This window comes from Panthera pardus, unplaced genomic scaffold (assembly GCF_024362965.1).
Source record: "Panthera pardus isolate Hobbes unplaced genomic scaffold, ASM2436296v1 HiC_scaffold_17, whole genome shotgun sequence".
Classification (NCBI taxonomy): domain Eukaryota; kingdom Metazoa; phylum Chordata; class Mammalia; order Carnivora; family Felidae; genus Panthera; species Panthera pardus.
The window spans coordinates 149,556,181-149,567,875 of record NW_026526732.1 but is presented as its reverse complement, the minus strand read 5'-3'; the positions used below and the strand labels follow the sequence as shown (position 1 = coordinate 149,567,875).

The following is an 11,695-nucleotide window of genomic DNA, read 5'->3' as shown; positions in this document are numbered from 1 at the left end:
AATAGGAAAGACATGAAGCACCAAGCAGAAGTCCACAGAAGGGTCTGCCCTGCCTCATTAAGAACACAGTGACACTGGGGCACCTGGCTGGCTCAGAGGAGCGTGTGCCTCTCAATCTCGGGGTGGTGGGTTGGAACTCCATGTTGGGTGTAGAGATTACTTTTAAAAAACAAGCTTAAAACAACAACACAGTGACACTGCTGTAGGGGGACCCTTGGGTTCTACCCAGGGGACTTCATGAGAACCAGCTCTTTCAACAGACCCTACAAAAGCAGATGAGAAGGAAGACAGAGAAACCCAATGGAGATGGTCTTTTCCCCTTAAGTAGGAACACCCCAGCCTCAGAGACACTGCAGGAAAGCCTGAGAGGCTGAAAAGGTGGGATGGGCACCAGGCAGGGGGAAGGGGAGGGACCCACCCTGAGCACCAGTGGGCGTGGCTCCACCCTTCCCACCTCCGAGCCATGGGGAGCCAGGGGCCCGGAGGGCTGCCCCTGGTACAGGCCCCCTACACAGTTCTGCTGCTGCCATTAGGGACAAGCCGCCAAGACCCAGGGGCCCGGAGCTTCTTCCTCTGGGTGAGTATTAGCCCAGCAAGAGGTCCAAGGGAAGCCTACTTCCTGGATCTGCCCCTACATTTCCACTCAATTTTCAGGACCTGTAAGTCTTCTCCCCTGCTTCCCCTTGCCCTCCAGCTCAGTGGTCAGTCTGGGCTCACACTCAGTGACCAGTGAACCCAACCAAGGGTTGAGAGAAACGGCCGGGGCTCAGAGCCCTGCTGGGGAGCAAGTCAGCCTCTGCTTCTGGCCTTTCCAGCTGCAGAAGATGCAGGCTCTGGAGAGGGAGCAGGACGCCCTGTGGCAGGGGCTGGAGCTGCTGGAGCACGGCCAGGCCTGGTTTGAGGGCCGTCTGAGGGAGGCACAGCAACAACAGCTGCATCTGGGGGCTCTTGGTGAGGTACGGGGCTTCTGTGTGGCGCAGGGGGGCTCTGGGGGCACGGGGGACATGTGGACACAGCCTGACACCACCCTGGAAAGGCAAGAGTTAATGGGCAGGGATCATGAATTGTAATGACTGGATGCCACCAAGTGCAGGTTGGTGTTCATTGTTGGGATTGGAGGAGGCCGGTCTGCATTCCATTCAGAGGGACCTGATTTGGATCACTCCATTGAGATGGGGGAGTGGCCTGGATTATTCCAATGGGTCAGGACTGAACAGGGAGGATCCATAAAGAACAGGGAAAGGGGTACTATCCCACCTGAGGGGGATGTTGAAACGGGACTGTTAAAGAGATGGTAGGGAGAGTACTGGATTTTTCTACCTGTCTGGGGGGGGGGGGGGGTGGTGAGGGGATCCAGCTGGAGAGGTAATGGCCTGTGGTGACAGAAGAGCAGCAGATGGACCTCGAGGTTTCACCATGTTGTCAGCCTCTAACTCCTCCTTTAGAATTTTCTATCAGATTTACACTCAGAGCCTGGTGGCCCCCAGTTAGCCCAGATTCAAAATATGAACATCTGTTTGCAGAATCTGATTCAGGAGAAGGTGAGTTTATTGTTTTTGGTTTGTACTCTCGGGAAGTGGGGGTAGAGAGGGGACTTGGGGTCAGCACTGTTTTAACAGAGAAAAGCAAATCCCAGCCTCCTCTCCCTCCCAGTTCTCCCCACATCCCTCGAATCAGGCTAGTTCCTGTGCCACCCAGGACTGGAAGGGAAGGCCAAGGAAGCAGACAGCATGGCAGCAGCAGGTAAACTGTAGGGAAGTGGGGGGCAGGGCGGAAGCCGTGGCCCCGCAGGCGGGGAGGAGCACAAATGCCCACACCGGTTCTCTCCTCCTCTCCAGTTGTCAAGGCAGCAGAAAGGAGGCACTCAGCCCAAAGGGGAGACTGCTCAGCTGGGCTTCCCCAATATGCAGAGGGGCCCCACCCGTGTGTGAAGCCTCCTCTCGATTTCCTCAGTTGGTGACAGGAGAGGCTGAGTCAGAACTCCCAGTCTCCTTATCCTGCTTCTTGACTTAACAGATAAATGGCTCCAGGTGGTGGGCCAACTGAAGTCCTAACATCTTGGTGTAAAGTTTCTTCTCCACAACCGAAAACTTCATTTCATCTGCTTGGTGTCTTATGCCCTCACTCGCCCTTAAGTGATCTGCATAAATGATCTTTCTTTGAAATCCCTCTCTAGAGAAGACATGTTTATTGAAACTGTCCTTCAGCTTTAAATACAAAAATAAAATAGGAGCTTCCTCAGAATTTCAAGTAAGAACAATTCTATAAATAAAACCCCCACTCTCAACTTTAGTCTCCTCCCCATATATCTTTCCTTCTACCTGAGCTTAGGAAAGCATGAATAAATAGTGGAGTAAAGAGATTTTGCTACAGAGAAATAGAGGCCAATTTTCTCCAAAAAGGAGTATTTGCTTTGGTTCCCAGCAGGGTTGGGGAAAGTGCATTGTGTGAAAGTCCATTGCCCTCTATCCCAATCTCACAAAGAAAGGGAGGGACAAGTGTGTGAGAAGGAAAACCTCCATCCCAGCTGGGAGAGGTCGGGTCCCAAGGCCCGGTTGCCTTCTCACCAGTGGGGCCAGACTGAAAATAGCGCTGCAGGCACATCCCTCTAGGGGTTCTGGTGTCACCAGGAGGCCAGGCCTAGCAAAAGCAGCACCCCTCCAACTGTGCCCCACCAGGGGTTGCCCACCAGCCCTCCCCCAGCCCTTCCCCGAGTCACCGAGGTGGAGGCAGGGCTGGTGGAGGCGAGGATAGGGCCAGATGAGTGGGCAGGGGCAGCCAGCGGGTCCTAGGGAGAAGAGGGAGAGCCCGTCAGCGTGTCTGCACCCAGATTAAGCCCTCATCTACCACCCCTTACACTGCTTATCCTGCGATGGAAAGTGGGGGTGCCTCACCTGCGGGATGGGGGCCAGCACCAGGAGCCGGAGGAAGGCATGGGTCGGGGGCACTGGGCTGGCTTCTGGACCTGTCGCAGTCACAGTCACCATCACCACGGAGTCTGGAGCCGCTGAGTCCGGGATCTCCAACCACAGGCGCCCCCAGGCGGACTCATTTGGTTCCAGGCGAACCCTGTCGAGTACGGACGGACGCCGGGCTGAAGGCCCAAGCTCTTGAAGAGTTGAGAGCCCAGGGTTCGCGCCCAAAGCTGGAGGGGAGGGGAGGCGAGAATCTGAGGGCCAAGCGAAAGTGGCTGCTGTGGGCGGGGCTTAAAGTACCAGCTCCCACGCCAGGGGAACCGAAATGTGGGCCGGAACTGAACCGGAGAGTTCAGGGGCAATACCTGGAGAGGTTGGAGGTGAGAGCGAAGCTGGGCTTGACAGATGTCTTAAGATCGAGATCCTGAGGGCCTGAGAAGCTGGCGATGCGGAGGCTGAGCGGGGCCTTGCTGCCTGGAGCCAGGAATCCCGGGGAGCCGCTGAGCTACGGAGGAGGGCAGATCAGGCGAGGAGGAGCCGCTGCAGCTCTCTCCAGCCCTACCTGCACCTTCCTCCTGCGTCTCACCTCCAGAAGGACAGGGACCACGGTGCAGGGCTGGGGAGCAGCTCGGTGCAGGCTCTGCCCCTCTCCGTCCCGGCCAATCAACTCCAGAGAGAAAGGTCCCACAGTGGACAGAAGTGCGGACGGTAGCGAGGCCGCGAGGAAACCTCGCTCCGGCGGTCCCGTGGGCTCCAAAGGCACCCGGCCCAGCTCGGCACCTTCCGGGACCCCTCGTAGGACGACGTGAGAGAAATGCGGCAGAGGAGCTCCAGGGTTGCTTCTGGAGCCCAGCCCTGTCACCTCTACCAGCAGCTGGGTCTGGAGGCCTGGGACAGGGGAGGGGAGGGGAGAACACTGGTCCACATGAGATTCAGAGACAGGGAGAAAGGAATGATCGGCTTTTGGAATAGGGGTTACCTCTGGGGATGAGTATGAATGGAGAAAAGGGGTTACCTCTGAGGGCTATTGTTGGGCAGGGTCAGGAAAGATTCTGGGATGCTGAAAATGTTCTAAATCTTGAGTCGAGTGATGGTTACATGAGTGCATTATATGAAATCCACCCAGCTGTATACTTAAGTTTAGTGCACTTCATTATATGCAAGTTATAACTCAATAAAAGGAGATATATATATATATATATATATATATATATATACACATAATATACATACACAATACACAATACACATATGTATATAGACATATACATATACAATATATACATGTATATATATTAATGGACAAGTTGGGGGGGGGGGGGGGTAGACGTACCTGCAACTGGCTGAGTCAGGGGGTAGAGGCCAGGGTGGGGGCCATCTTCCACGGGGATCCCAAAGTAGAAGAGGAAGTCCAGGGATGTCTGGGCTGAGGAGGACCAAGGCAATCAGAGACCTTCCTGAGATGAATGTGATTGATACCGCTCTCTGAGCTCTGCAGCCTTCCCGTCCCTTCCCTTCCCAGGAATATCTCCCTCCTTACCTTGCACTCTCACCCGGGGTGTGCTCTCGGCTGTGACCAGGATCTCCCAGGTCCCTGTCTGTGGGGGGTCACTGATGGTAACTATCCAGAACTGCCCAAAGCGGCGAGTGTGACCTAGAGGTCCCTCGCCTTCCTCCTGGCCCTGGGAGACCCCTGGTGGGGGTGGGGGAGCAAGAGATTGGCACATGAGCTAGCTCCTGTCCCTTAGGATGTCACCCTTCATTCTCCATTCTTCCCTCTGCCTTGAGACACACATGTGGAAATACCTGCAGGGTTCCTGATCCAGAAGCTGCTGACCTCCCCATGGATCCGGACTGTGACCCTCTGGAGCAGTGCATCCACGCTGAACACAAGTGGCCTTCCAGACACCACAACAGGAGGTTCCAGGGGAAGGGTAACCTAGAGGGATGGGCAGAGCCAAAAAATAGGGGAGAAGATGAGGCATTGAATGAAGTGGGAACAAAGACAGGAGAAAGGTGGAGACAGAAAGAAACTAAGTCACACATGGAGAAGGGATACCAGTGAAAGAGGGGCCCAGGACCAGGGATGAAGTTACGGTCAACAACAAATTGGAGGCAAGGGATTGAGGGTGAGGTGATTGCTTCTTGTCCCTCCTTAAAAGATGGCAGGACTTCCGAGGACAGACTACTGGAGGCCAAGACTGGGGGACAGGGGGCGGTACTAATGGGGAAGGAGCAACGTGGAAGTTGGGTAGCCATGGATCTCAGAAAGAGAGAGAAACTTCCTTCCCCACCCTTCTGACTGCAGTGGCAACACAGCAAGCAGTGTTAAACTATTAACCTATGAGAAAGAGCAGTGCCGTGTTACCTGTACCCTCAGTTCTGAGCCAAAAGCATTAGTCCCTCCGGCCCTCATACTTACCAGGTCAGCCATGCTGTCCCCAACAACGGCTGCCACATCCTGAATGTGCTGGTCTTTGGTGAAGATTACCTCTCCTCCTGAGGCCAAGGCCACTGCTTCATAGGGCTCAAAACGCAGAGGCGACAAGACCTCACGCCGAGCTCGGCCCTGAACCCTCGATGGGTCCTCGGTCACTAGGAATGTTACCTGTGCCCAGAAAAGAGGCCAGTACTGAGTAATCCAAGTGCTGTCTACCATTGTCAATGAGGATCTGTGCTCAAGTGTTCTGCGGAGCTGATGAGGAGGAGTAAGATCTTGGTCTACCCTCTGACTGCTCCTGCAGGGTCTCCCAATGACACAGCCCCAGGCCTTCAGTTAGTAGTTGCCACTCCCTTGTAACTGTCTCCATATGTCATCCACAGCGGATTGCTGGCAACTAGATCTCCAGTTCTTCAAATGGTTTATTGGAGACCAGTTCAAATATGCATTCAGCATCATGTAAGGGATCAGGATGTGTTATACTCATTGTCTGCTTCTCCCACCCCATGCCAAGGCTGGTTCAACCACCAGAGTGTGGTGTGATCCTTGTTACGAGATAGTTGTCAACAAGGTATGGGAAACCCCATATCTCTGGGTGGCTAACATCGGATGTCCCATCAGCTGTGCTCACTCTGCAGCGCCGCTCCTGAGTCAGGGACTCCACCCGGTTGGTGAGAAAGGCATCCTTGGGGGAGGCGTCGGTGAAGACAAAGATGTCTGAGAGTGGAGGTGTGTGCAGCAGAGCCAGCTGGCAGAGAGGGAAAGTGCTCGTGTTAAAAATGGCAGCAGCAGAGGAATGGGTAGAGTAAGGGAGGGCAGAATAGAAGGAAATATGGCCCTGGAACCCTGGAGTGAAGCTAGTGGAACTAGGCTCTGAAGGCGGGGTGGAGGGTGGAGGTCCCAGGAAGCCTCTAGTTCCCCTTGGTGGTGGGAACTGGAAAGGAAGGGGAAAGAAGGGAAGGGGGAGGGGGAGGGCAGACCTCCAGGGCTGACAGACACATCTCGGGCTCATCTCCACCCCCCAAGGCATGGATCTCATTGAGTTGTTGCCAGAAGCTGTCAGGGTCACTGGTGGTAAAGACAGGGCCAAACCCTGGGGAGGAAGAAAGAAGGTTGAGATGAGTGATGAGAGGGCTCCCCTCATCCCTACCCAGGGCCACCTCTCACCCCCCAGTCAAGAGGCCTCGCTGTGCTCCTGGGGTGAACAAGTATTGAAATAACAATATTCTCCGATACTTCTATAGGCAGGGCAGGGTAAGGGCTAATTACCTTTGCGGGGAAGTGGACCTCATTTCCTTAACAAAATGGTAGCATTTCCTGTGGTCCTGAGAGGGCGTTTATTGGATATGTGCGTAAGTATAAAAAAACACCTGGGGCCTCAGATTCCTCACCAGAAAAACCAGAGAAATAATGGTACCTACCTCAGAGTGTCATTAGAAGGACTAAATGAGTTGATTTTGTAAACCTTAGAATAGTGACTTGACACATAATTAATGCTAAACTCAAAGCTTCATCAAATATGTGATAAACCAGGGCGCCTGGGTGGCTCAGTCAGTTAAGCATCTGACTTCGGCTCAGGTCATGATCTCACACTCTGTGAGTTCGAGCCCCACGTCAGGCTCTGTGCTAACGGCTTGGAACCTGGAGCCTGCTTCAGATTCTGTGTCTCCCTCTCTCTGACCCTCCCCTGTTCATGCTGTCTCTCTCTGACTCAAAAATAAATAAACATTAAAAAAATTAAAAATAATATGTGATAAATCCCCGTTAAATTCCAGCTACTATGAGATTTATGCAGGTAAATCAGACTCAACGCTTGCCTTTAGGGAATTCTCAGTGCTTGTAGCTATCTTATTTGATGGCCATTTCAACCCTAGAAAATCCTGCCTATCTTCTAGGGTTGAAATGGCCATCAGATAATATGGGTCAAGTACTGACTCATTTTATTGATGATGAAACTGAGGCAAAAAAAAGTCTAAATGATCAGCCTAAGCATGCACAGTGACTGGTCAACCCGGGTCAGTCGGTCTAACTTCCAATCTGTCTAGAGGCTTCACAGAGCCCTGGACCCATCCTCATCCCAACCTCTGTGTACAGAAAATGGGGAGAATTGAAAATCACTGATTAACATGGAAGCCTAAGAAAGCAGAGGCCCCTGGCTAAGCACAGATCATGATTAACCTCATATGGAAAGTGCTGCCATTTTGGAAACAGAGGAAGAAGTGGCCAATCGTACACACAGAGGTACCAGTAAATGCTCAACCATAGGAAACATCACCATTTTAAGGAAGTGGAGCCATGAGGCCCTTTCCCCCACCAGTGGCATTTACCCCTTGCCCTAGACTTTCCTTCCTTCCTCTATCCTCGCCAGACCACAGTTACCTGGATCATGGAAAGGGACCAGGATGTAGTGGACAGGCTCCATGGGGCTGCCCTGTCGCTGTTCCACAATGTGGCGAGCCTGGATTTTGGCAGCATTGATCTCCTCACCCATACTGCCTGTGGTGTCTAGGACGAAGCTCAGACTGGAGGCTGGGCTGATGTCCAGCAGCCTGGGGAGCAGGCCAGAGATACGGTGAGGAGTCTGCACATTTGTCCCCAGCCCCCATTTACTCAGCTCCCCTAGGAGCACATGCGCATTAAGGAGCACATCGCCCAGAGGCCACTCACCTGGAGAAACCCCTGTCTCCCAGCCGGTTTCGCAGGAGACTGAGGGCCTGGATGGAGGCCAGAAGGGCCAGTTCTGCTGCCTGGAGGTGCAGCATGTGATGGGGAGAGAAGCCTGGGGATGTGCTATCCTTGTTGATGCCTCCCCGTGGTGGCTGGGAGCTGCTCTGGTCAAAACGGCCCCCATGGCTACATTTCCCTGGTTTGGGGAAAGAGATCTGGAGGGTGGAGGTAAAAAACCCACTGCCTCCTAAGAAAATGAGGCCCTTTTTGACCTGGCCTGACCTCTCACTCTTCAGCAAAGGATCAGCAAGAAAGATGACATTTGTGGAGGGCCAATCTGGAGTAAATCTAGAGGGGCCAGTCATCACAGTACATGGTGGATCCCCTAATCCCTCCAGTCCATCCCCCAAAACTACCCTTGGGTAATGGAGAAGTCTTACTGGTTGAATAAGAAGCTATTCCCCCACCCAACAATCATGGCCGCCTCAGTGGGTCTCCATCCATCTACCCCATCCCCAGCATCCACTCCTTCCAGAAGTGATGCCATAGGAAATGGGACAAGGGCCTACAGTTCTGAGATCCCTAGGGAGAGGGTCAGGGGAAAGGAAGTGACTTTCTCCCTTTACTTCTGCCTGGTACCTGGAGGTTTGGAGGGATGAGTTCCAAAGTAGCCAGAGGTGAGGAGTGTAAAGCCCAGCAAATTCCCGGGGCAGCTCAACTCCTCGCAATCAGAGCAGGTAGGATCGTCCACTGGGAAGAGAGGACAGGGGTCTAGATCCCAAGGTCCTGCCACCACTGACCTTTATCCCCATCCATCCAAACTTTGGCTTTTCCCTGAGCTGGCAAAAGCCCAAATGTACCCTTCTAGGATTTCTGAACAAAAACCTAGAGATCATCTAGTGATGAGACTGAATATGTGAGACCGGGACTGTGCTAGGAAACCCAGAAGCGTGAGCTGTGGACAGGAAGTGAACTTGTAATGGACAGGAGGCCGCGTCATAGCTCAGGTGGAAGGATGAGGGGACTGTGAAGAACAGCCCTGTATGTTCCATCCCATGTTGGGGGAGGAAGCCACACGAGAGAGAACTCAGCTGAGGTCTGCAGACCTTGGTCCTGGCTCTGTCCACCCCTGTGACCTTGGGGAAGCTATCTAACTGACCTGGCCTTTGGCTGGACTGGGGGACCTCACAGGTCGTTCCAGAGAAGAAGCCATGTCACATCCTATGTGACCTGAGGATGTGACACAGTGTCTGGGGAGGCTGAGAGGACATGGCTTTAGTGGGCTTCCCCCAGCCCCCGGGGTCATGGCCGTACCTTGTGCCAGGCTCCGGAGCTCCTGCCTAGGCCAGAGGAGGTGAGGGTGTGGCTGCTGCTGTCCCATTTCCACCCAGTTGCTGTGACTGTAGAAATCCTGGGGGGAGGGAGGGCGAAGGGGAATGAGGCGCTGTCTGACCATTCTCACAATCTCCAGCGCTTATTCTCTCTCCTGGAAAGCCTCCTCCTACCCCCGCTGCTGCTGTCAGATACCCCAAGTGCCCTCCACACCCTCTGCCTGTCGCCCAGAACAGAGCTCTCCCCAGGTGGGAGCCTCCCGGTTTTTCCTCCCATCCCACTCAGAGTCCAACCAAAGGCCCTCCAGTGGCCTTCAAGGCCCACTCCCGACCTCACGCCTCCTCGCTTTTCTCCAGCCACACTGGCCTCCTGGCTCTTCCCACAGGGAGAGCTGCCAGTTTGGAGGTGGGGGAACTAGGGACCAGTCTCAGGGCACTGGCAAGCAGTGCCCCATCACTTCTTGAGTAGGGGGAGGTGTGATTAAGAAGGCACCATGAGGGGGCGCCTGGGTGGCTCAGTCAGTTAAGCGTCAGACTCTTGATATCTGTTCAGGTCCTGATCTTGTGGTTGGTAAGATCAAGCGCTGATGGTGCAAAGCCCATTTGGGATTCTCTCTCTCCCTCTCTCTCTGCCCCTCCCCTGCTTTCTGTCTCTCTCAAAATAAATAAATAAACATTAAAAGAAGAAGAAGAAGAAGAAGAAGAAGAAGAAGAAGAAGAAGAAGAAGAAGAAGGAGGAGGAGAAGGAGAAGGAGGTACCAGGAGGAAGTCTGTATCTGGGGGACGGGAAGACCCTGGGTGAAGAAACCCCTGCCCATTTTACGCAGTCCTCACCTGCAAAGCATGAAGTGCAGCCCCAAGGCGCTGGCGGGCCAGGGTGTGGTCAAGAGCTCTGGCCGCCACCAGGGCCTCCCGGAGAGCCCCCACTAGGCGTGTGCGCCCCTGGCCCAGCCGCTCAGCATCAAAGTGCAGGTCAGGGTCATTCCTGGATGTTGGCAGAAAGTCCTGGGCTGCGTTGGCACGGGAGACCTCACCTAAGGCTGCTCGGAACCTCCGGGAAGGAGACCCAGGTCCAAAGTAGGCAGCAAAGAGGTCGTCAGCAAGAAGGGTGCGGCCCTGGAGAGAGTGGGTTAGGGGACAGGGGACCCTTGGGTTGCACCATTGCCCACATTTTCTTAGCAACTGGCACTCAGGTTGGGTGTGCAGGGAATTGAAGGTCCTGGGCCCTATGAAGGAAGGGCAATTCTGGACCTTTCTAAGGAGGAGGGGGGGTACTCCTGATTTTAGGACCAGGACACTTGGGTATTGTTACTGCAAGGGGTAGAGGTGAGGAGCCAAGGAAGAGAAGGATGTCCCTCCTCTTGGCCAGCAGGGCCCTGAAGAAGTAGAAGTCCCAGGGAATTGGGGAGTCCAGCTGGGATGTGACAGGACCTGGGGACGCTCACCAGGAAATCCTCAAGACGAAGCGGGGAACGGCCCGGGGGTGGCTGCTCCAGGAAGAGCTGCAGGGTGACATTGAGTGCCGCCTCCTCGGTCAGGTCCTGGTGGGTGACGGACCCGGGGGCAGCCAGGAGGCTCCAGATGTTGGGGAAGAAGGAGGATGCAGGGGGCAGCAGTTGCAGTAGCAGCAGCAGCAGCAGTGAAGGATTCAAGTGGGCCACGGGCACGTCTGCAGGGAGCATGGCTGGGACATGGACCTGAGGGGACAGAAGGCTCTCGAGAGCAGGAAGCAGCAGCGGGTCCAGGGCAGGCCCAGCTCTTTAGCTCTTTGTCTCCACCGGCACCTGCTTTGGGCCCTTCCTCTGCTTTGCCTGAAGCACCTGGATCTACCCCAGCCTGGCCTCCCCTCTCAGTTGCCTAGACAACCTGAGGGCCTTAATGGGCTAATGGGGACATACACCTGCAGGAAGGAACTGAGGCTCCTTCCCCAAGACCCCCTTCCCCACCCCCAGACCGACACCCACACTCCCAAACACCCAGCACAGAAAACCTGATGAGTCTCCTCTCTAGGCCTCTCCCCTACCTGGTTGCTGGGTCTCCCGCAGGGCCGCTGGGGCGTGGTGTCACAGGGCACTTAGGTCAGAGTTATAATTAACTCAGGACGAGTGGAGGGGGAGGGAGGCCCCGGCAGGATGGGGGCAGGCCAGACAGCCCCTGGCCCCTCTACTCGTGCCCGCCCAAGGCCACAAGCAGCAGCCGGCACCAGGGCGGGGCTCCCTCAGCAGCAGTGCAGAGGTGAGTGGAGAAGAGCTGGGAGGAGGAATGAGTGAGCAACATGACTCAGGCCTGGCTCAGCGCCAGGGACAGACCCAGGCAGACGCACCTCTCTGCCCACCCGGCGC

At 54.8% G+C, this 11,695-nt stretch overlaps 2 protein-coding genes across 6 annotated transcripts; one reads left to right on the top strand and one right to left on the bottom strand.

The window, feature by feature from the left end:
- Positions 1-423: 423 nt before the first annotated feature.
- On the top strand, positions 424-2,047 carry SAPCD1 (suppressor APC domain containing 1). 2 transcript variants are annotated; one of them, XM_019438840.2, is made up of 5 exons: positions 424-577; positions 816-951; positions 1,459-1,541; positions 1,654-1,743; positions 1,839-2,047. In XM_019438840.2, the coding sequence occupies exons 1-5, from the start codon at positions 464-466 to the stop codon at positions 1,929-1,931; spliced, it is 516 nt and encodes a 171-aa protein (XP_019294385.2). In that variant the 5' UTR covers positions 424-463; the 3' UTR covers positions 1,932-2,047. The 2 variants fall into 2 exon arrangements, with proteins under 2 accessions (XP_019294385.2, XP_019294384.2); XM_019438839.2 differs by having other exon boundaries at positions 816-956; positions 1,446-1,541.
- On the bottom strand, positions 1,530-11,598 carry VWA7 (von Willebrand factor A domain containing 7). 4 transcript variants are annotated; one of them, XM_019438824.2, is made up of 17 exons: positions 11,377-11,596; positions 10,799-11,050; positions 10,188-10,469; positions 9,337-9,433; positions 8,662-8,772; positions 8,023-8,218; positions 7,735-7,904; positions 6,336-6,448; positions 5,987-6,103; positions 5,338-5,523; positions 4,722-4,854; positions 4,456-4,608; positions 4,249-4,341; positions 3,502-3,803; positions 3,281-3,420; positions 2,895-3,069; positions 1,530-2,788 (listed from the first exon to the last, which is right to left on the bottom strand). In XM_019438824.2, exons 2-17 carry the CDS (start codon positions 11,033-11,035, stop codon positions 2,624-2,626), a joined length of 2,670 nt encoding a protein of 889 aa, XP_019294369.2. In that variant the 5' UTR covers positions 11,036-11,050; positions 11,377-11,596; the 3' UTR covers positions 1,530-2,623. The 4 variants fall into 4 exon arrangements, with proteins under 4 accessions (XP_019294369.2, XP_019294371.2, XP_019294372.2 ...); XM_019438826.2 differs by lacking the exon at positions 1,530-2,788 and having other exon boundaries at positions 2,922-3,145; positions 11,377-11,597; XM_019438827.2 differs by lacking the exon at positions 1,530-2,788 and having other exon boundaries at positions 2,958-3,069; positions 4,249-4,372; positions 11,377-11,598.
- Positions 11,599-11,695: the final 97 nt, after the last annotated feature.